Source organism: Mustela putorius, unplaced genomic scaffold (genome assembly GCF_011764305.1).
Source record: "Mustela putorius furo isolate JIRA1106 unplaced genomic scaffold, ASM1176430v1.1 tig00537255_pilon_pilon_pilon, whole genome shotgun sequence".
Classification (NCBI taxonomy): Eukaryota; Metazoa; Chordata; class Mammalia; order Carnivora; family Mustelidae; genus Mustela; species Mustela putorius.
The window spans coordinates 1,875,090-1,898,493 of NW_025422394.1; the positions used below are offsets into that span (position 1 = coordinate 1,875,090).

General features: G+C 39.8%; 1 protein-coding gene and 1 pseudogene across 1 annotated transcript in view; both read left to right on the forward strand.

The window, feature by feature from the left end:
* The window catches only part of PPP2CB (protein phosphatase 2 catalytic subunit beta), a 36,296-nt gene continuing 12,892 nt past the window's right edge, over positions 1–23,404 (forward strand). The window contains exon 1 of the mRNA XM_045073776.1: positions 1–440. Coding sequence (XP_044929711.1) covers positions 339–440 — 102 coding nt within the window. The 5' untranslated portion in view covers positions 1–338. The remainder of the gene's footprint in view (positions 441–23,404) is intronic.
* Positions 12,661–12,775, forward strand: LOC123390180 (annotated as a pseudogene).

Sequence of the window (23,404 nt, forward strand, 5' to 3'; positions counted from 1 at the left end):
GCGGCGGCGGCGGCGGCGGCGGCGGCGGCGAGTGGTTAGCGTCCGGCAGGTGCTGCGTCGAAGTCCCGCGCCGCACTCCCGCCAACCTCCCCGCGCCCTTCACCCACTCCCGGAGCGCGCAGCCGGGCGGGCGAGGGTCTCCTCGAGGCCGCGCGCCGGGAGCTGCCTGCTGGCCTTGGGCGGGGCGAGGGGCCCGCAGCCGCGCTCCCCCGCTCCCTCCTCTCCCGCTGGGAGCTGGCGGCCGCGGCGGCGGCGGGAGAGGGGAGCGGCGCCCGGGGCGGGGGTGGGAAGGGGCGGGGAGGGGGGAGGGAGGCGGCGGGCAAGGGGATCGGGCCGCCATGGACGACAAGGCGTTCACCAAGGAGCTGGACCAGTGGGTCGAGCAGCTGAACGAGTGTAAACAGCTTAACGAGAATCAAGTGCGGACGCTGTGCGAAAAGGTGAGAGAAAAGAGGAGAAATGCGGGAGCGCCAGGCCGGGTGGGGGCGGCCCCGGCGGCCCGGCCCCTCCCCTCCCCTCCCCTCCCCTCCCGGGCCTGCCCGCGCTGTGTCCGGCGTAGCCGCTCCCGGGCCCCGCGGGGCTGTGTCTCCGTGCTGGGACGCCCACCTGGGCGGCGGGACGGGCCGTTCCAGGACCGGACTCGGGAGCTGGCCGCCCCGGGCCCCTCTGCCTCCCCTCCGGACGCACCCTGCGGCCCCCTCCGGAAGCTCACTTCACTGGCCCAAGGGACCGGTGTAGACGGGAGGGGAGACGTGGCGCCGGGAATCCACGCCCTAGATTTTATTGGGGTCACCGACGCTCTCCTGGGGCTTACTGACCCTGACATTTCGCACGAGGACTGGCGATCTCGGCGCTTTAGAATGCCGGCAAATTAATATAATGCAGTCTCTTGTTTGGAGATGCACCGAAAGTTAACCTGGTGTTAGTGTTAATGAACTTGTTAATAGATGTTTTCTCAGGTGGATCGGGCCCTTGAAAAGCCACTAACTTGGAATGTGTCAAGCGTTTGTTTTTAGAGAGGTGGGTGTAATGGCAGACTGGTTTTTAAATAGGGGTTGGCTTTGGTTTACACCGACGGTAACTAGTCTCCGCACTGACTCTTGGAAGCATATGCGGATCGTCGAAAACGAGACGGTGTGTCTTAAGTTTGATAACAGTGATTACTTGAAATGATACCTGGGGTACGTGGTTTTGGTGCAGGATGGCTCGCTTCAGAAACTTTTTTCCTATTTCTATTATATGGGAAGTGTTTTGAGGTTTGGGGGGTTGTGGTGTTCTTTTCTACACGAAAGAGTAATACGGTATGCAGGTGGTTAACTGCTCACAGACGTTCTGGATTGGGTGATCTTGGACTGCTTTCTGAATTCTGTATCCATTGTTTTCTTAACCGCTCGAATTATTTCACTCTTCCTCTTTCAAGTCCAGAATTTTTCTCGTACAGTTTTTATAATCTGGACCACATAATTTTCACACATTTTTTTTTGTAGAGAGGTGCTGTATGAGAGAGTAACAAAGTGATTTATTCTTAAGGTTGGGTTTGCTTGTATTTTTAAGACTTTCTTGGTAGTTTGTGTTTGGAAGTCATAATGCCTCAGAAATGCATTGGAGGAGGAAATAATAGGGCACTTATAAGATTTTACAATTTAGGGATGAGGAATAATAGCTAATATTAAGATAGGATAGTGTTTTTTAACAAGTGTAATGTTACCTAAGATCTTTATATATTAAATAACACTTTGCTAACACGGGAAAATTTCTTAAATAGAACTGCTAAGCCAATAGTGGTTTTTTTTTTCTTTCTGAAACAAACGTTACTTGTAGCTTCAAGTTGATGGTTTTCTTGTTTGATAACCTGTAATTTCATGAGTCTTAAAATTTACATTTTAAATTGCTTTCTCAAGGTCTACTGTCAACATTAAGTTTTAAAGTACCTAGTTTTGAAATTAGTTGAACCTGTTAACCCTGCTATGAAAGTTAGATGTAGACTTGAAGTTTCGGACAGAGTTGGTGTTGAATCAGTTTTTCCCTTTGACTCTCTAATAATTTTAAGATACATTCCTAGAGAAGAACATTGTGCTGCTACTCAGTCATACTTAAAACTTTTTTTGTTTGTTTTTATGGATTTTTTATTAATTTAATCTCTACACCTAACGTGGGGTTCAAACTCATAACCCTGTGATCAAGAGTGAGATGGCGGCTCTGACTGAGCCAGTCCGGTGCCCCTCCGTCACACTTAAATCTTGAGGAAGCTTTCTGTAGTTGTCAGGAGAGATTATTTGTACATCAGCTCTTACATGAATTGGACTACCAATCACTAGGACTTTATAGGTCTGTATTTAAGCTTGTTGTGTTCCTCACTTTAAAAAAAATTTTTTTTTGTACTTATCTACTAAAATGGAATTTTATTTTATTTTTATTTTTTTTAAGATTTATTTATTTGAGAGAGCACGGGATTGGGGTGGGGGAGACTCAGTGCAGAACCCCATGCAGGGCTCCATCCCACCACCCCGAGATCACGACCTAAGCCATACCAAGTCGGATATTTAATCAAGTGACCACCCAGGCGCTCCTAAACATGAATTTTTAAGTGAAAAATCCCCAGTCATTTATGTTGGCCTCCACCCCTTGTTGCCAGTGGAATGGAGAAGCATAGTATTCCTTTCTCGCTACCCTTTTGAGCAGAGCTTAGTTTTACAACTGTCTTCTAGTTGCTGTGGCATTTCTTGGTGGCATATATAGTCTATCTTCCTACTTTAGCCTTTGGTTCCATTTTATATCCCTATCCCTAACATTATTTTTCCTGACAAGTGTAATGTTTACATATTTTAAACTCCGGTCGTCTGCTCTCTGAATTCAAACCCTGGCTTCACCCAGTCTCTTTGCACCTGATTTCTTTTTTGTAAGACAAGTGTAATTATTTGCCTATCTTAGCCTAGGATGCTTGTGAATTTTAAAATAATACCTGTGTAAAGTACCCCTAAGCAATAAGCTATTTTAGGAAAAGCCAAATAAAAATAGCCATTTTATTTTGTTTTGAATCTGTCATCTCGTTTTCTTTTGGGGAAAGATGCAAAATAAATAGGTGTGTTGACATGACTTCTCTATGGAGAATGTACTTCAAAAGAGGTTTTATGTGTAGAGGTTGTAGAACCCTGAAAAATACAGTTGCAGTATTTCGTGTGGTCCCTGTTACCTGGAGCACAAAGTACTAGGATTAGTAGCGATTTTGTGAAGTAACTTTAAACTCTTTGCCTTCTCTCCTTAATGCTTCCTCTCTCTTTCCAGAAAATGAGGACTGGCAGGCATATAGAAAGAATGTAAAAGAAAAATAAAATGTTAAACCTAGTTAAACAAATCCTTTTTTTTGTTTAATTCTTTGTGACTGGATTGGTTGTTTTTTTTGTTTTGTTTTTAATAACATGATTTTTTGGAGTCTCTTGAAAATATTACTCTATAGGAAGTTCTATTATATGGTGGTGATTTTTCCTCTCAAAATTAAATTCCTGTTCTAAATTGGGTTGCTTAAAAACTGAGGGAGTCAGCTGAAATTGAGACCAAAGTGGTACTGATAAAAGCCCTATTTTAAGGTAGTGGCAAAACTAAGATCCATTCTAATGCCAAATGGCGAAGAACTACAAAAAATATGGGTATGGATGGTCTGTCCTTTGAGGTTAATTTCTGTGCAGAAAAAAATTGTTAAAATAGTAAGACACGTCTTCTGAGAGAACTAGCTCCTAAATTAAGGCAGTCCTGGGGCGCCTGCGTGGCTCAGTGGGTTAAAGCCTCTGCCTTCGGCTCAGGTCATGGTCCCAGGGTCCTGGGATCGAGCCCCTCAGCAGGGAGCCTGCTTTCTCCCTCTCTCTCTCTCTCTCTCTCTGCCTGCCTCTCTGCTTACTTGTGATCTCTGTCTGTCAAAAGAAAATAAAATAAAATCTTAAAAAAAAATTAAGGCAGTCCTGCTTTTGAAGCTAATTGCAAATTTGACTTATGTGTATGGAGAAACTGTTTCTGTGATTCATTTCGGAACAGCAGTGTGTACAGTAATTTTAAAAAGATAGTGTGCCTGGAGAGCCAGTCTGGCGCTGTTCAGGACATTGTGTGACTAGAACTATATTTAACTCTTGGTAGCATTGCAACAAGAGAAACTTTTTAGGTTCTTTTACCTGATAAACTTTATTTTTATTGAAGAACCTGGGTAATGATACTGTTAAGTAGATAGGAAATTTAGCCTGTTTGTGTACATGCAGATCTTTAGTCTGATGATTATAAAGTACCTACTTAGAAAAATTCTGAGCCTTTTGTAGGAATATAAATACATAAATAATATGTAAGACTAATGGATAGTTTTCTGGATTGTGGCTTCAGCCTTGAGATAGAAAGATCATTAGGATATTAGTTACCTCATTAATGTGAAATAGCTTGCTTAAATTCCTGAATGCCTGAAACCATCTTAATGAAGATTAGAGTCTAGTAAAAATGATTTTGTGTATAGGAAAAATCTCTTGGATTACTGTTTTCTTTGATAGGTTGTAGCTAAAAATTAGGGTCTTAATAGGCAGAAAGCCTAACTAGTACTAGAAAATGAACTAGATAGTTCATTTTAATTTCCCTTGAGCTTTGGTGGTCTATCTGACAGAGTCTAAAATGTCATGATTTAGAAAGTAGTTGCTTCCTTTCTTACTGTAACACAAATGACCTGATTACAATGGAATATGAGGTTAAAACCCAGTTCTGCTGACTGAAGCAATTGTTTTCCACATGTATCTAAGCCAGCCTCTTAGCAGACAGGTAAAGAAACTGAAGCAAACTAGACTAGCATGAACTGTTAATGACAAGAGCAGACCTTTAAAATTAAATCAGTTCATTTCTCAACTTTATATATGATGTGTGAAACAGTATCTGTAGGAAGATAAAAAGAAGAGTCTACATTATATACTTTTTTTTTCCCACATGGAGTAGTTTTTTGGTAGCATTTGTCTTCTAATTTGAAGACCTGCGGAAATTTTTTCTTCACCATCTTTTCTTCAGAATATATACTGTGAGAGACCTACTGAGTGAAATCCTTCTTTGGTAAAAGGAAACCAAATACCAGACTTTGAAGATAAAATTAGGGCCAAAACAATCACTGTGTTTTAGACTATATACCCTGTATCTGTTTACGGAACTTAGTCTAAGAAGTATGGCATTAAAATCATAGACATCTAAAATCATAGTCAATGGATTATCTATTGTGTATGAGAATTTGAGTTTACTTTAGATTAAGTAGGAAATTTGAGTTATTTTGAACTGATTTCCTTATAATAATTCTTCATGTAAATGTAAGTTAAATGTAAACCTGATCTTGGTTCTTTAACTTGCATAAAGAAATATTTTCTTTCGCAGTATTCCTTTACTAATGATTAAATCTTGTCTCTACTTTCTATAACATTACTTTTCAAATCTCAATTTCTTTAATAATCATATTAAGCTAGGAAATGGGGAAGCTCAAGCTTAGAATTGGTTTGCTGTCTCTTGTAGTCTGGGACAGTCACTGTGCTTTGCAAACTGCCATTTGATTGAAATAACTTTTGCACAAAAGAATTAAATGGTAATCTTGAGGTGCAAGCTGAGATAACTAACTTGTACTGTGATAGCACTATGATATAGTACAATGGAAGTATGTAATATTCCATTGAAGATCTGCTAAATAATGTTTTATATAAGGACAGTCATCTTATTTTGAGAATGGGATGGGAAGGTGAGACTGTCTTGACCAATTCAGTCTTTTTTTTTTTTTTAAATATTCTATTTCTTTATATTTAGAAATAAAGAGAGCATGGGGACAGGGGGCAGAGGGAGAAAGAGAATCGCAAACTTCTTGCTGGTTGTGGACCTCCATGTGGGGCTTGATCTCATCATCCTAAGATCATGACAAGAGAAGAAACCAAGAGTTGGATGCTCAACCGAGCCACCCAGGCGCCCCTCACTCATGCAGTCTTCTGTGAAACTTTGTTTGAAGTGACTTTTTAGCATGCGATTTTTTTTTAAAAGATTTTATTTATTTATTTGACGGACAGAGGTCACAAGTAGGCAGAGAGGCCGGCAGAGAGAGAGGAGGAAGCAGGCTCCCTACGGAGCAGAGAGCCCAATGTGGGGCTCAGTGCCAGGACTCTGGGATCATGACCCAAGCCGAAGGCAGAGGCTTTAACCCACTGAGCCACCCAGGCGCCCCAGCATGTGATTTTTTTTTTTTTTAATGTGCCAAGATAGTGTGTAGGCTATCCTTTAATTTTGCTCTTTCCATTTCATAGAAAGGAAAGTAGTTACAAAGTTTCTTCAACCTTTGATAGATTTCCCATGTGATATTTATTCCTGAATAAGGAGAATTGGCTCAGTGTGGTCTTGCCTTTGCTTTGGTAGCAAGAGAGGCACTTGCTCTGTGGGAAATGAGGGGAAAAAAAAGAAAAGAGTGACCGAATAAATGCTGTCATTGTGTTTTTGCACCATAAATTCAGCGAATTTTAGTTGTATTCCTGTGTGCCAGATGCTGTTCAAAGTGCCAGAAATTCAGCTGTGAACAGAAGAGGAGTCAGATGATAAACAGACTTAATAGAGTGCCAGACAGTAATTCTTGGTAGGAAGAAAAAGCAGAGGATAGGGGAGAGTGATGGGCTTGAGCTTAGGAAGCTCTGTTAATAGAGTGGTCAGGGAAAGTGTTGCAAATTACTCATAAAGGTGGTTTGCTTTTGTGATCTGAAAGGGTATTGCAGGAATTAGAAGGCACAGTTCCCAGGACTGCTCTCAGTTGTGACACCAATTGCATGTTCAATGGGTTTCAAAACTGCTCTCCCAAGTTCAGTAATTCACAGGAAGCCCACACAGAACTCACTGAAAGCTGTTATACTCGTGATTGTAGGGAAAGAATAACAAATTAAAATCAGCCAAGGGGAGAGACATGTAGGGCAGAGTTCAGGAGGGCCTGATACCTTCAATCTCTAGTTCCTTCAGAGGCAGAACAGACACTGGTCACCCAAAGCTCTCATCATAAATCACCTTGTTAGACTGTCCAGTGGTCAAAGCCCTCTGGCAAAGATACTCACATGAAGCAGGACTTTTTGGGGCCTGGCAGTCACTTCCCAGTAGGCAAGAGCAGATGCCAGACCACTCTGTGGGTAAGGTTCTTAACTGCACAAATTTTTACTCCGTAACAAATTTTAGGTGACAAGACAGTTAATAAATAAGTGAAAAATAATGCCAAAATAAATGAAGAAAACATTGGGTAGATTTATCAGAATCATAGTGTGTAGGATATGAGAATATTTTCCTGCTAATTAAGTTGTGTATTCTTTGTTGTAATTTCATAACATTTTCTTGATTCTGTAAACTCTTTGAAAATGCAGAAAGTTAGCCATTTAATGTTTAAAATACTCTTTCCCTTTTAAAAAAATTCTACTGGATATTTTAGCATTTTTGTGTAGTCAAAATGTTCCAACTTTTCCTTAAGCTTTGTGTGTGCATAAACATCACTTGGAAAGGAAATAAAAAGTTCAGGTTCCTGGGGCGCCTGGGTGGCTCAGTGGGTTAAAGCCTCTGCCTTCAGCTCAGGTCATGATCTCAGGGTCCTGGGATCGAGCCCTGCATCGGGCTCTCTGCTCAGCGGGGAGCCTGCTTCCTGCCTCTCTCAGCCTGCCTGCCTCTCTGCCTACTTGTGAGCTCTGTCAAATAAATAAATAAAAATCTTTTAAAAAGAAAAAGAAAAGAAAAAGTTCAGGTTCCTTAATTCCACCCCAGAGACTGATTAAGGCTTTGCAGGTTCAGAAATCTACATTTTTAAAGATATCACAAGTCTTGTTATCTAGAAATTCCAGACTGCATTTTGAGAAATGCTACTTTGAGGAATATTCTAAGATTTTGATTTACCTTTTTTCTTAAGTTTGGATCAGCTTCCAACATCAGATTTCTCCTTTGTGCTTTCAGTGTTATAAGATGTCTCTAAGAATTTCTTTACTGAGATTTTTGCCAGTGTCACTTCTTCTGGGATATGTTCATTCTTTTCCCTGCAACCACTTTTCCTCGTGTATCTCAATAAATTTCCATATTTATTTATGTCACTTAGTCTGTGTATTTCCTGGCTGCGGATCTAGAGTCTCTCCAAGGGCAGCAGTATCCACATCCCACAGTCAGCCATTTCTTCTATATATTTGTTACTTGAATTTCATTTCCAGTTTTACCACTTTTCCTTTTCTTTGCTGCAGTTTCATCATTGTTGACCAAATCCCTCTTTTGAGTATCCATTTTTGTAAAACGTCACATGAGTTTATTGCTAAAAGGTAAGGGGGCAACACAGCTATAACACTTTGCTGTCTGGGTATAAACTAATAACAAATGTGCTATGACCCATCCCTAAAAGATTTTGAAAGAAATTATTTCAGGGGTGCCTGAATTGTTAAGTGTCTTCCTTTGGCCCAGGGCATGATCCCGGGGTCCTGGGATGGAGCCCCACATCAGGCTCCCTGCTTGGCAGGAAGCCTGCTTCTCCCTCTTCCACTTCCCCTGCTTGTGTTCCCTTCTTGCTGTGTCTCTGACAAACAAATATGTAAAATCTTTAAAAAAAAATTGATTGGCTATTGATCATGATGCCGCATCTTTTGTTTATGTAGTGATATGTATGTCAGCAAATTTTTTAATTACAGTAAATATACTGTGGTGACTTAAATTTGAACCATGTTGTTGGGGACCCAGTTTAACTAAACCTTGGTGACTGAAATTCGTGCATATGGAAACTAAGACAAAGTGAGAACTGTCTATGTTAAAGAGAAATGATTGGGTAAGATTCAAATCCACTAAATAATTTTGTTCTAACTCCATTGGGCTACAACAGTATTTCACACATTTTCATCACCCTGGGAAAGAAACTCTGCCTATTAGCAGTCAGTCTCCATTCTCCCCTCCCTCATTCCTTGGCAACCACTAATCTGCTTTCTTTATAGATTTGGCTATTCTAGACATTTTATATAAATGAAATCACTCAATATATAGTCTTTCTTCTCTGGCTTCTTTCACTTGGCATAAAATGTTAATATTCTTCTATGTTGTAGCATGTATCAGTACTTCATTCCTTTTTATGGCTGAGTAAAATTCCATTATATGGATATAGCTCTGTGATTGTTTTTATAATTAAGTTACTGCCATCTGGATTTTTTTTTGAAGTTTAAAATTAATTTTTCAGATTTAAAAAGTAATATACTTTAAGGGGCCCCTGGGTGGCTCAGTGGGTTAAAGCATCTTTCTTCTGCTCAGGTCATGATCCCAGGGTCCTGGGATCGAGCCCTGCATCGGCTCTCTGCTCAGCAGGGAACCTGCTTCCTCCTCTCTCTCTGCCTGCCTCTCTGCCTACTTGCGATTTCTGTCTGTCAAATAAAGATAAAATCTTTTAAAAAATTTGAACATTTATAAATGTAGGGGCAAGAACACAAATGCTCTTCAGTATTGCACCCACCTTCCCCATCCACAGCCCTCCTACCACAGAGACAAACCGTTTTTTCACTCCTTGTTCCTGATGTGCAAAAAACATGTGTTGGGGAACGGGGTATTTTTGGTATATTCTTTTTATTAAAATGAGATCATTGGTATAACATTCTAAAACTTTTCCTTGAGAAATAGATTTTGACTTACGTGCATGCATGTACCTCGTTTTTTTTTTCTTTCAACAGAGTATGATTTATTCTTATGTATGTTTCCAGGCTTGAAATTGCTTTGCACACAGACACTTGACTGTTGCTGAATTGAAAGGAAAGGTTTACTTCCTTACATTAAAAAAAAAAAAAAAAGGCAGCTGTCCATTTATTATTTATGGAAGAACCTTGTAACTGTATGGCTAAAGTAAAAAACACAAGAAATAGCAAATGTTGGCAAGTATGTAGAGAATAAGGAAACTTTGTGCACCATTGGTGAGAATGTAAATTGATGCAACCTGTGTGGAAAACTGTGGTGAGTTTTGAGTTTCCTCAAAAATTAAAATAGAATTATCCTGTGATCCGGTAATTCACTACTGAGTATTTACCCAAAAACAAACAAACACAAATTAAACAAGATCTGTGCACCCTTTTATTTATTGTAGCATTATTAAAAGGGAAGCAGCTGCAGTGGCCAGTTACAGATGAATGGATAAAGAAGATGTGGTACATACATAGTGGGATATTACTCAGCCATTACAAAGAAAGAAATCTTGCCATTTGCAATAACATGAATGGCCCTAGAAGGTATAATGCTGAGTGAAATAGAGAAAACAAATACCATATGATTTCACTTACAAGTGGAATTTCAAAAGCAAGACAAATGAACAAAGAAAAAAATGAGATGAAAAACCAGACTCTTAAATACAGAGAACAAAGTGGTGGTTACTCAAGGGCTGGGGGGACGTGGGGGCAGGATGAAATAGATAAAGGGGATTACGAATACCTTAAACACAGATGTAGAGAATTGTTGAGTCATTCTGTTGTACACGTGAAACTAAGATAGTGCGTGTTAACTGTACTTGAATTTTAAAAATTTTAAAAAAGATCAAATGTCATTTATGGAAGCACCTTTAACTATAGGAAGAAAGGTACCCTACTTATATTAACTTAGGTCTGTAGGATTTTTAACTTCATTTAATCTTACTTGTTTCACAGATCAGTCTGTTCTGTGGCTTTCCTCAGATGAATTTACCTGTAATAATTTTTTTTATTTTTTAAAAAATACCTATAAAATATTTTAGATACTTTATATTTAGAGCCGATTATTTATGTATATATAGAGGGGAAAGAAAATTTGTGTACTGACTCCGGCAAAACCAAATTCAGTTGCTTTTCATTATTATGGCTCTGGCAATGGACACCAGCACAAAAATAGAACGTCACCTGTTAAAAGAAATCTTAGTACATTTACATATTCTGCGTTCCTAAAACATGGGTAGAAGGGAATATAGTTCGTTTTTCCTATTTTATGTGAATGTCATTCCCAAATTGTTGTTTTCTCAGTTCTCTTCCTAAGATAGCTTTGGTTCATAGCAGCAAGAAAGAATATGTCTTAAATGGATAAGGAAGGCAACAAATTTGAATGGATACATAATACAGCATTGCGTGCAACAGTAACAGCCTCCTGCCACGCATTTACCATCCCCACAGTCATTCACTGTACAGGTTTAAACTTGGTCTTATATCCTAGAGATAATTAAAGTTTCAGTGCTAAGTAACATTAAAAATTACTCATGGCCATTACATATAGGATCACAAGGTGTACAGAAAAGGGTTGACATAGCAGTCCTGAGACCACTATCTGTAGAAAGGCCTCATTTCAAGGTCGCCCTTGGACAGTGTCTGGGAAACTTGAATTTGGGGAAGGTTCCCACCATCCCCTCTTAAGAATGACTCAGTGTGCCTAAACTGCTACACAAACGGTATGATTTCTGCTGAGCACATGCTTTCCTCTGGTAAATACTAGGCAGAGAGTACCTATGTTACCGGCTCCCAATTACAATTCCTGAGTCTCTAATGAGTAGACTTTTCCATGGTAGACAGCATTTCACACTCTGGTCAGAACTCATTGCTGAAGGCATTTAGTGTACTCTGAGGTGCCCCCCCACCCTACCCAGGGGAGAGGACTCTTGGAAGCTTGCCCCTGATATACTCAGGACTTTGCTTCCCTGTGCCTTTTCCTTTTGCTGATATTACTTTGTATCCTTATGTTGTAAAAATTAATAACCGTAAGTATGATTCTGTATTGAGTTCTGTTGGTCTTTGCAAATCACCACCAAACCTGGGGATGTTTTAGGGGGCCCCTGACACACAAAGGGTTTCACATTAAGAATTTTAAATATTAGATGTACTGTATACTTCTGCCATCCTAACACATAATCTCCCTGAAGACAAGCCAAAGTGATCTTAAAATAATATGAGCACTTGGTGAGCTAGGAATATGAAGAAAGGGTGTGAGTTAAAAATCAAAGGTTTCAAAACAACAGGGGATCTGTACAGTAGAGATAGAAATTTGGGGGGGTGGGGTGGATATCGCAATGCCTGAGAACTACTTTCTTCACTACTATGTAGTTAGAAGCCCAGAGAGTATTACTGTGAGACATATACATGTTCTATATCCTGTTTTTTTGTTTTGTTTTTAAGATTTTATTTATTTATTTATTTGACAGAGAGAGAGACACAGTGAGAGAGGGAACACAAGCAGTGAGACTGGGAGAGGGAGAAGCAGGCTTTCCACTGAGCAGGGAGCCCAATGCGGGGCTCAATCCCAGGACCCTGGGATCATGACCTGACCCAAAGGCAGATGCTTAACCGACTGTACCACCCAGGCGCCCCTCTATATCCTGTTTTAACCCATCCATGTGGTTTTGTAAAATCTGTGCTGGTTTAAGATAATCATATATCCTTAAAAGAAAAATTGAATTGGAGAATATATGTATTTTGGTGCTTTTCATTTTTATATTTAAAGTAAATGATAAGGATTGCATATGAAGCAGAATTTCTATTTAGAGTTGGAACCGTCAGCTGAGTGTTGATTTAAAAAATAATAATAGTAATAAATAGACAACATTAACTCCAATTGAACTTTCCACTGATTTGTACTATTCAGTAGATTTTTTTTCCTGACCAAACTGGGAAGCTATCTTATGGATTAAACTTGGTCAGCTTTGCGCAGTGGCAATATCATAGCCAATGAGGTTTATCTGAGGCGCGATTATTGCTAACTGAAAAGTTGTTTCATTTGTGATTTTAAACATTTTTGAGCTATTTATCAGACTCTGTATTAGATAACTAATAATTTAAAATTTCCTTCAGGTGTAATAGGAATTCCACTTGCAGTGAGTCTACCCACATTCTAGTCACATGCCAGTGATGCATTAGGGCAGCAGGGAGCACGTCTCAGCTGGCTAGTGAAATGTAACACGAGTGGCTGAGTGAGACTTCTGGGAAAGTTTTAGAAGATGGATAGACTAGGCTAGCATGTACTCTTTGGTCTTTTGTGCTTTCTGCCTTCTTGCTGAAATAGGGTACCAGAAACAGTGACTAGAGATGCACCACCCTCTTGTGACCATGAGTTGGCAATTCAGTTTATTGAGAGTCAAAAGAAGGTAGGTGGAAAGATGGAAGTAGTGCTGCCCTATTGGTCCTTGAGAAGATGCACCAAGGGATGCCTACCTCCAGGCTTCTCAGAGCCTTCAGTTTGTCTGCTCTGCCTTCCCCAGTGAAAAGGATAGTTTTAGTAATATAATGTTAAGTAAAATAACATATTTGCCACACAGCTAAATATCAACCCTTAAAGAATTTCAGTTTGGAAAAGAATAGCTATTTCCAGAATCTATTGTGGAAGTAAGACTGCGTACTTTTTTAAAGTTTTTTTATTTGAGTAATCTCTACACCCGCCATTGGGCTCAGACTCACAACCCCAAAGATCGAGTTACATGCTCCTCCATCTGAGCCAGCCAGGCACCCCAGTACTGCCTGTTCTAGAATTACAGACCAATATATACCTTGTCTACATGTAAGAAAGTAAAAAGTATGTAAGTCTTAAGGTTACACAGTTAGATTTGAACCGGGGGAGAGTCCCTATTTCCTGGAAGATTTCTGTACATGTAATCTCATTCTAATGAAACCGTTGGCAAAGAGAAGTAAAAACATGAGCTACATTATTCGTAACTCTTGGAAAGGTCTACCAGGCTAATTTAAGCAGAAACAGAAGAATATTTGGTACCCTAGAATCAGAAGGGAAGCTGGAGAACCCAGGTTGGAAATTACACGGAAATTAAAGCACATGGAGTCAAAATCACACCTTAGAAAGGTTTTAGAATGCTGTAGAGAACAACTCTTTTAGAATAGAACTTGTCATTGTCCCTACTGCGTAGAGTCACTTCAAATGAAAAGTCTGGGCTAGGTGCACCCAACTGACATAGATGAATCTGGAGATAAAGACTTCGTGATTTCTACAACATGTATGCGAACCTTCGTTGTGATTTGTTTTACATATTCTAACATCAGTACCTTGGATTACTGTAATAGGACACTAATAGTCACTGAAAACAAGTTGATGTGAATAGGATACATGGCTTTGTAGCAGTGTGAACCTGCTTACCCTTTACATGATCTCTGTTATCTTACATGTAGGTTAAACAGAACAGAGGCATTAACATAGAATTTCTTAAGCTTTTTAGTCTCCTGACCCCTTTATACTCTTAAAATTTAAGGACTGAAAAAGCTTTTCTTTATGCAGGATGTATTATTGATACTTATTATATTGGCAATTAAAATTTCAAAAGAATAAAGTTTCTTCAGTCTCAGTATTACAACTCTTGGAACTATTAAAACCATCAGTATTATAAATATCTCCTTACCCAGACTTAAAAATAACTTTTTGATGTTATAATACAGGAAAATACAACTTTTTTAAAGGATTTATTTATTTGAGAGAGAGAGCACAGAGGGAGAAGCAGACTCCCCGCTGAACAGAGAGCCCTGTGTGGGGCTCCATCCTAGGACCCTGAAGTCATGACCTGAGCAGAATGCAGACGCTTAACTGACTGAGCCACCCAGGTGCCCAGAAAATAAAACTTTAAATTACATTTGAAGTCAGTTAGTATAAAAATAATTACAGGCCATCTTCATTTAACAATTGAAACAAAGATGGCTAATTTAGAGCTTTATATTCCCAAATACTCACATAGTTTCTTAGGGTTTCTCAAAAATGTGTCTTCACTATTAACATTGACTGCCAGTTAGTGATATTTATAGACATACTATATTCTAGAGATATCTTTAGATAATAGATGTCAGTATGTTTCTGTTATCTTGTGCGCTCTAAATATTTTCCCAGGATTCTCCTTTGTCTCTTTTTGTATAAAGAATTTTTTTTAAGATTTTATTTATTTATTTGTCAGAGAGAGAGCACAAGTAGGCAGAGTGGCAGGCAGAGGTAGAGAGAGAACCAGGCTACCTGCTAAGTAAGGAGCCCAATGCCAGATTCGATCCCAGGGACTCTGGGATCATGATCTGAGCCGAAGGCAGCTGCTTAACTGACTGAGCCATCTAGGCATCCCAGAATTTTTTTTTTTTTCTTTAAAGATTTTATTATTTATTTGAGAGACAGCATGAGCAGGGAGGAGAGGGAGAAGCAGGATCCAGGGAGCCTGACCCGGGGCTAGATCTTAGGATCCCAGGATCATGACCTGAGCCAAATGCAGGCACTTAACCAACAGAGCCACCCAGGCGCTCCCAGAAATTTTTATTTTGTTTGGTTGAGCCTGTCTAAGCTAGCCTGTTAATGCTAGAGAGTTTAGCTGTTCCTCTCTTTATCTCTGGTGCCCGGCCTACAATAGACGTTTTGCAAATGTTTGCTGCATGTACACATAAACATAACATTCGGGAATATTTTGATGTGTCAGGTGATTGCTGTGTATGTATGGTGTATATCAAAGTGAATGGTTTATCAGCCTGATGAATGCTGTCCCATACAGGGTACTATATGTTAAATAAATTTTACTTTGTTTTTGGTAACGTTTCCTTTAATAGATTTTTACATATGATTAGCTTGTTAAAGTCTTAATGTTCTGACTTAAGGATTCTCTTTAAACTCTTTCTGCAAAATTTTGGTTACTCACTCTTGTTTAACTTGAAAAACAAATTACTTGTTGCTTGCTAAGTAAATGACAGTGATTTTCTCATTTTAAGCCTGTTGCCATTGACTTTTTTTTCCAGCTGATAGTTCCATTGCAGTAGGTTATGTTGCTTTTGAGAAACTTCTGCTGATTATTTTCTCAATCTTCAGCTATTTTACTAGGATCCTGTTGACTTTGGGATTTGGTTTTCGTAAACTCCTTAAGGACTTTCTTCTTTACCCTCGATGCATTTGTGGTTTCACTGGCCTTGGCTGACTTTGCTATAAGTATTTTGCCCCATGACTTAAACCAGCTATTTGGAGAACATAACCTACTTAAAAATTAGAGCACCTTCTTAGAGTGGAGCTCCTAGACAGTTTTCCTTATCTAACAGGTGATCATGTAGTAGTTTTATGACTTGGTTTTTCATTTATATATCAAATGCTCTTTATATCAGATATCTGCATTAGGTTTCATACATATAAAAGAAAACCTAAAGTAAGGGCTTAACCAAAGTAGCAGTTTTTATATTTTTCTTAATGTATAGGCAGATCCAGAAATAAGCACTCCAGGGGTGATACGGTATCTCTACAAAGTTGCTAGGAAATCAGACACTTGTGTTATTTTTCTGTGGTTGCTGCAACAAATTCCTACAAACTGGCTGCCTTAAAATAGCAGAAGTCTATTTTTCTCACAGCTGTGGAGGCCAGAAGTCCAAGATCAAGGTGTCAGCAGGGCCACACACCCTCTGGAAACTTGGAGACAATCTGTCCCTTGCCTCTTAAGCTTCTTGCGGCTGCTGGCATTCCATAGCCACATCACTTCATTCTATCTCTGTCTTCCTGTGTGTGTGTGTGTGTCTGTGTCTGTCTGTCTGTCTGTCTCTCTCAAAACTCCCTCTGCCTCATTTAGGGCCTGTCAGGATAATGTAGGATGAGCTGTTCATGTCAGAATCCTTAATCCCATCTTTTTCATGTAAGGTTATATTCACAGGTTTTGGTGATTAGGATGTGACTATATCTTTGTGGGTGTTTTTTCAGTCTGCCACATCTTCCAGCACTCTGTTCTGCTGTTGCTAGGGAGCAGTTCTTGTTCTTAGGGTCTCACGTGGCTTCTGGAGTTGCAGCCGTCGTCACATAAACATTCCAGGAAACAGAATGGAGAGTGTTGAAGGGCATGTCCCCTCCTTAAGGAAACTTTCTGGTTGCTACGTAACACTCCTTACGTCTCACTGACCAGAACTTAAGTCTCATGGCCATTTGTAGCTGCATGAGAGGCTGGTGCTAGGGGCTGACTATTTGTGTCCTCCCAGAATTTATATATGAAGCCTAATTACCACTGTGGTGGTATCTGGAGGTGGGGCCTTTGAGAGGTAGTTTGGTAAAGCTCGCATGAGTGGGATTGGTGCCCTTATCAGAAGAGACACTAAAGAGATGATGTCTCTCACACACTACTGTGTGAGGTGCAGAGGCATGCTTCTGAAAACAGGGTAAGGGTCCTCACCAGGAATCGAGTCGGCTGGCACTTTGATTTTGGACTTCACAACCTTCAGAACTGTGAGGGAGCAATTTCGGTTTTTCTGTTGTTGAAAGCCACCTAGTCTATGATACTTGTTATTGCAGCCCGAACTAAGGCAGCTGGAAAGTGTAGTCTTTGAGCTGGAAGCGTGACTGCCTTGGCTACAGTTAGATTAATTACAGAGAACAAAGAGAAGAGTAGATATTGAGGTTAGGCAGTCTTTGCCTCAGATCACTTTACATTGTGTTAGCTACTGTCAGTTGCTTTCCAAAGAAGATGTATAAATGTGCATGCTCACCAGAGGATTTGAGAATAGCCTTGCTTTTAAAAAAAAAAGGGGGGGGGTAACAATGGGTAAATGTCATTTTTGCCAATCTCGTGAATGGAAAGGAAGCATATTTTTGTAGGCCTTGTCCTTTAATCACCACCTAATGCATCAGGTTACTCCAGATGTGGTCTGGCCAACAGCAAGGAAAATGGATAATTACCTGTTGTTTTTTTCTGACTACTAATAATGATAAGAACAACAAACAGAAAAAAGTTAAAGGACAGGAAATAATGAGTAACTGAAAAGAGGCAGAGCAGGGCTGTGATCACTGAGTGACACAGTGAGGTACTATTCCTCAGTACACCCTGCCATTCCAAGCCATGTGGGTGAGCCAGCAAAGCCCAGAGGATTTTCTTTGATATCCCAGTATACTCTGAATGGAGACAGTTAAAGTGGGACTTTGAACTCATTTCTCTTTTGTCTGAGAAGTGGTGGAAATGGCTATTGGAAAGGAATAGGGAATGATAGGGACAAAATTGAATGCATCAAGGCTGCCCAAACTAAGACAACACGTTGATTGGGGAACATGTCCAGGGTCTCAGAGTATTCCCCTCTGGGAATGGAGTGAACCATAAAAGTCCTCAGAAGTGAATAGGCATTCTAGACTCCACACTCCCCCTTGTGAGCCCTCTCACCTGCTCCCTTGTCTACAAAGAGAATTGAAATAAACTATCTTGACTTTAAACCTGTGGTTCATTGACAGAAAACAAACCAGTCTCACATGTGGTAGAGTGGGAGTTAATAAATGCTGCACACAATGGAAACAGTCAACAAAACCAAAAGAACTGACAGAATGGGAAAAGATATTTGCAAATGACGTATCAGATAAAGGGCTAGTATCCAAAATCTATAATGAACTTATCAAAATCAGCACCCAAAAGAACAAATAATCCAATCAAGAACTGGGCAGCAGATAAGAACAGACATTTCTGCAAAGAAGACATTCAAATGTCCAACAGACACAAAAAAGTGTTCAACATCACTCAGCATCAGGGAAATACAAATCAAAACCACAGTGAGATACCACTTCACACCAGTCAGAACAGTTAAAATTAACAAGTCAGGAAAGGACAGATGTTGGCGAGGATGTGGAGAAAGGGGAACCCTCCTTCACTGTTGGTGGGAATGCAAGCTGGTGCAGCCACTCTGGAAAACAGCATGGAGGTTCCTCAAAAAGTGGAAAATAGAGCTGCCCTACAACCCAGCAATCACACTACTGGGTATTTACCCTAAAGATACAAATGTAGTGGTTCAGAGGGGCATGTGCACCTGAATGTTTATAGCAGCAGTGTCCACAATAGCCAAACTATGGAAAGAACCCAGATGTCCATCAACCCATGAATGGACAAAGAATACAGTGGAATACTATGCAGCCATCAAAAAATTGAAATCTTGCCATTTGCAATGACGTGGATGGAACTAGAGGGTATTATGCTAAGCAAAATAAGTCAGAGAAAAAAGAGTTATCATATGATCTCTCTGCTATGAGGAATTTGAGAAGCATGGCAGGGGTCATGGGGGATAGGGAGGGAAAAAATGAAACAAGATGGAACCAGGGAGGAAGACAAACCATAAGAGACACTTAATCTCACGAAACAAACGGAGGATTGCTGAGGGGAAGATGGGAGGGATAGGGTGGCTGGGTGATGGACATTGGGGAGGGTATGTGCTATGGTGAGTGCTGTGAATTGTGTAAGTCTGATGATTCACAGACCTACACCCCTGAAGTGAATAATACATTATATGTTAATAATAAATAAAAAATAAATGCCACACAGTGTGTTGGAGTAAGTTAGAAGGCTTAGACTGATAGCTCAGCAACAAAGTGAGAACAGCATGGCAAGCAAGTAACAGCAAGTGAGGGAGAAACAAAGCTTGGGAAATAGACAACCCAAAATTAAAACAAGTCTTACCCTGAGGAACAGAAAGAAATTATGCAGATGTGCCCACGTTATAACAACTCACTGCGATGTGAATTAAATAAAAGATTAAAAACAAAAGCATAGCACAAGCTGAATATTTAGGAAACAAGTTGAAGGCAAAACTAGTAGTAATAACAAGAAAAGCAGCATAGATGTAACAACGAAAAAATCTAACTGCCTCCAGAATGTTAACACTTAGTCACAGGGAATGCAGGTGACAACAAAAAAGAAAGAGTGCCTCTTTGGCTCAGCCAGTTAAGCATCTGATTTTGGCTCAGGTCATGAGCTCAGGATTGTAAGATTGAGACCCACATAGGGCTTCATGCTGAGTGTGGAGCCTACTTAAGATTCTATCTCTCCTCCTCCCCCTGCTCCACCTTCCTCACTCTCTAAACATATTTTTAAAATTTTCTTTTTAAATTTTAAGTTCTAGATTAACATACTCTGTTATATTAGTTTCAGGTGTACAATATAGTGATTCAGTCCTCCATACATGACCTGGTACTGATCACAAATGTGCTGCTTAATCCCCATCACTTTAAAATGTCCCCCACCTTAAGAAATTATGAGACTTGTAGATCAGAGGAGTTTGATCTTACTAAGTTTCAGGAAATCTTGATCTTAGACTTCTAGAACTGTGAGAAATAAATCTCTGTTGTTCCTAAACTGCCCCAATCTATGGCATTTTTGTTATAGCAGACCAGACTATTTATGACATTAGTAACTATAAGATTTATAAAGGGAAAAAACAAAAGTGTCATTCTACAGTATGTATGAAAAATCCAAGAGACTCTATAAACTAAAGTTTTAAGTATTCCAAATTATAAGAGTATTAAGTAAAAATCTGGCATAGGAGGTATTTTTTAAATCCCAGCATAGTATCAAATATAAATTACTTTGGATTATATCTGACAGTAGCAACAGCAAGTAGGTATTATTAGACAATTATGAAATTGAATAATAAGGGAGACCTAAATAATGGGCAATACCATTTTCATCAGTGAAAAAAACCGTATTCTAAAGATGACTACAAATATATGTAAATTCAATGCAATTTGAGTCAAAAATCTAATAGGTGGCTCAATGGGTTAATAAGCCTCTGCCTTCAGCTCAGGTCATTGTCTCAAGATCCTGAGATCGAGCCCGGCATTGGGCTGTCTGCTCATCCCCTTTCTCTCTGCCTGCTTGTGATCTTTCTGTCAAATTAATAAATAAAGTATTTTTTTTAATCTAAACAAAGTTTTAATAGGCCTTGACAGAATAGTTTTAAAATTCATATGGCAGGCTTAATGAAGGGATCAAAAATAGATAATTTTGAATAAAAGAAATAAGGAAAGTAGCTTCAGTTCCCTGTTAACATGATATCTCATCGTAATTAAATCAGACTTTTATTGATGCATGGGCAGTAGACCAGTGAGAAGGGAATCTGAGGCAAGGATTAAGATGCTGACACTTTATTCAGGGACTGTGCAAGCCCTAATAGATAAGGGGAAGGGGGAAAAAAATCAGGCAAGAAAGTGGAGCTTCTGCCAAAGCAGACAAATACCTCAGAGAAGTTCATAAAAGGAAAAAAACAGGTTGGCAGTTTATTTCCTTGTTGCCCTCATTCTCTCTCTCCTTCGGGTCAAGGTGCACTCCACGAGAGTACTCCTGCATGTCTCCAGATTGTGCATCCTTCCTTCAGCCCCAGTTCAAGAAGCCAGATGCCCCCATCCCACCATGTGGCATTCCATCCACATCCGGAAGGAGAGGAGCAGCGGGGCGGAGTGAGGCCCAGGCCGCTCCACCACCACTGCTTAGACTCTAGCCAGGCAGGGCGCCGTCAGCGGTGACCGCAGTGCAGTTCAGAGGACAGGCAGCGTCTTCAGAAAAAGAATTAGAAGGGAATCTAAGAGGGTGTACAGGGTTGTTTCAGTGCAGGTAAGAAATCAGGAAATAGAACGCTGGTCTTTACAAAAGGAAGCGCTGTATAAATAATAATGCTGAGCCTGCTGACTAGCCATTAGGAAAAATCAAGTCAAAAATGAATCACAGGGTGCCTGCCAGCTCAGTCAGAAGAGTGTGGGACTCTTGGTCTTGGAGTTGTAGATTTTGAGCCCCACATTGGGTGTAGATTACTTAAAATCTTAAAAAAAGAACCCTACATTATGTCATATAACAAATTCTAGCTGAATTAAAGACGTGAAGTGTGAAAAAACTCGGATAAAAATGCAAAAATGCCTTTTTTGACCTCTGTGGAGAACAAGTTTTTTAAAGATTTTATTTCTTTGAGACAGAAGCAGGCTGTACACAAGGGCAGGGGGGAAGGACAGAAGGAGTGGGAGAAGCAGACTCTCCACTAAGCAGGAAGCGTGACCCAGGGCTCGATCCCAGAACCCTGAGATCATGCCCTGAGCCAGAAACAAACATTTAACCAACTGAGCCACCCAGGCACCCCAGGAGAAAAATTTCTAAAACAAAACCCAGCCAAGCAGCACAGACCATAAAGAGGGAAAACTGATACAACTATATAGGGAAAATATAAACAACCAAATAAAAGCCTGATTTTATGAGTTAGGCATTTCTCTCTTTCTCTCTCTCTCTCTCTCTCTCTCTCTCACACACACACACACACACACACACAAAGCTGCTTTTAAAAAAAAAGTAGAGGTGCAAATTAAAAGATACTGTTTCACACGCATTGGCAAGAATGTTAGTCTGTTGACAGAGATACAGAGCAATAGGAACCTATGTATAGAAACTCAAAATTCATGTTTTTAAATGCTCCTAGATGATGACATCGGGCAGGGCAGAGAAATGTCCCTAAAATTTTACTCTCCTACCAGTTTCAGCTCTCCTCTTCTGGGTCCTACTTTAAGTTTCATCCTTAGTGTTTGACTTTTGTTGCTATATCATTTTCTATGCCATCACCCTGTTTCAGGTTCTTATTCTTGGTCCCAATTCCTACCACTTGTCTTTTGTGGTTTTCTGTTCCTAATCAGCCGTAGACCTGGAAGCTGTAGATCTCTTACTAGAATTTTACAAAAAAAAAAAAAAAAGAAGAAGAGGAATTTTGCACATAACAAAAGGGCGAGAAGAAGGCCTAAGAGACTCTTCTGGCAGATTGGTGGGGAGGTACACACACTTTTATCATCTGTTTTAGTACTTCAGAGGCCTTTTTTAATTTTCTCTGATTCTGGGCTCTTTCAGTTAGGCAAAGTTGCTGGGTAGATGAGGTGTAAGGAACTTGAACTTAGTTCATATATTTAATTTGCCATTGTTTATATATAAATCCTGTCCTTCAGGACCTTCTAGTTTTACTGATACATAAAATGGTTGGAATAAGGAAGTTGAACGTTAGCTTATGAATTGGTATAAGATGTTTATTTGCCGGAATTTTGAATAAGCGATTTGTTACTTTTATTAACCTTTTTAAAAATGCAAATAAGATTATTTATTGGTGTGATGCATAAACAATGTATCTTGGAACACTGAAAAAATTAAGATATTTTTTAAAAAGATTCTTTCTTGCGGGGGAAAGGAAAGTTTGTTTTGTCTTTAAGTAGGCTGCATGCCCAACGTGGAGCCCAGCGCAGGGTTTGAACTCCTCATCCTGAAATCAGAGCCTGAGCTGAGATCAAGAATTGGATGTTTGACTGACTGAACTACCCAAGTGCCCCCCCAAAACAACTTTTTTGAGATCGAATTCCCCTAGATGTACTCCTACTGAATATAATGCATTTCATTTAGAGTGTACAGCTCATTGGCTTTTAGTAGAGTCAGATATGGACATCCATCACCACAATATTTTCATTTCCCACAAAAGGAACCCCTGTACCTCTTAGCTTTTATCCCCCAATCCTCTCAGCCCTAGGCAATTTTCTGTCTCTGTATATTTGCCTCTTCTGAACAGTTCACATAAATGGAGTCATAATATATATGGCCATTTGTGACTGCCTTCTTGCACTTAGCAATGTTTCCAGAGTTGTGACATGTATCAGTACTTTCTATTGCTGAATAATACTCCGTTGAACA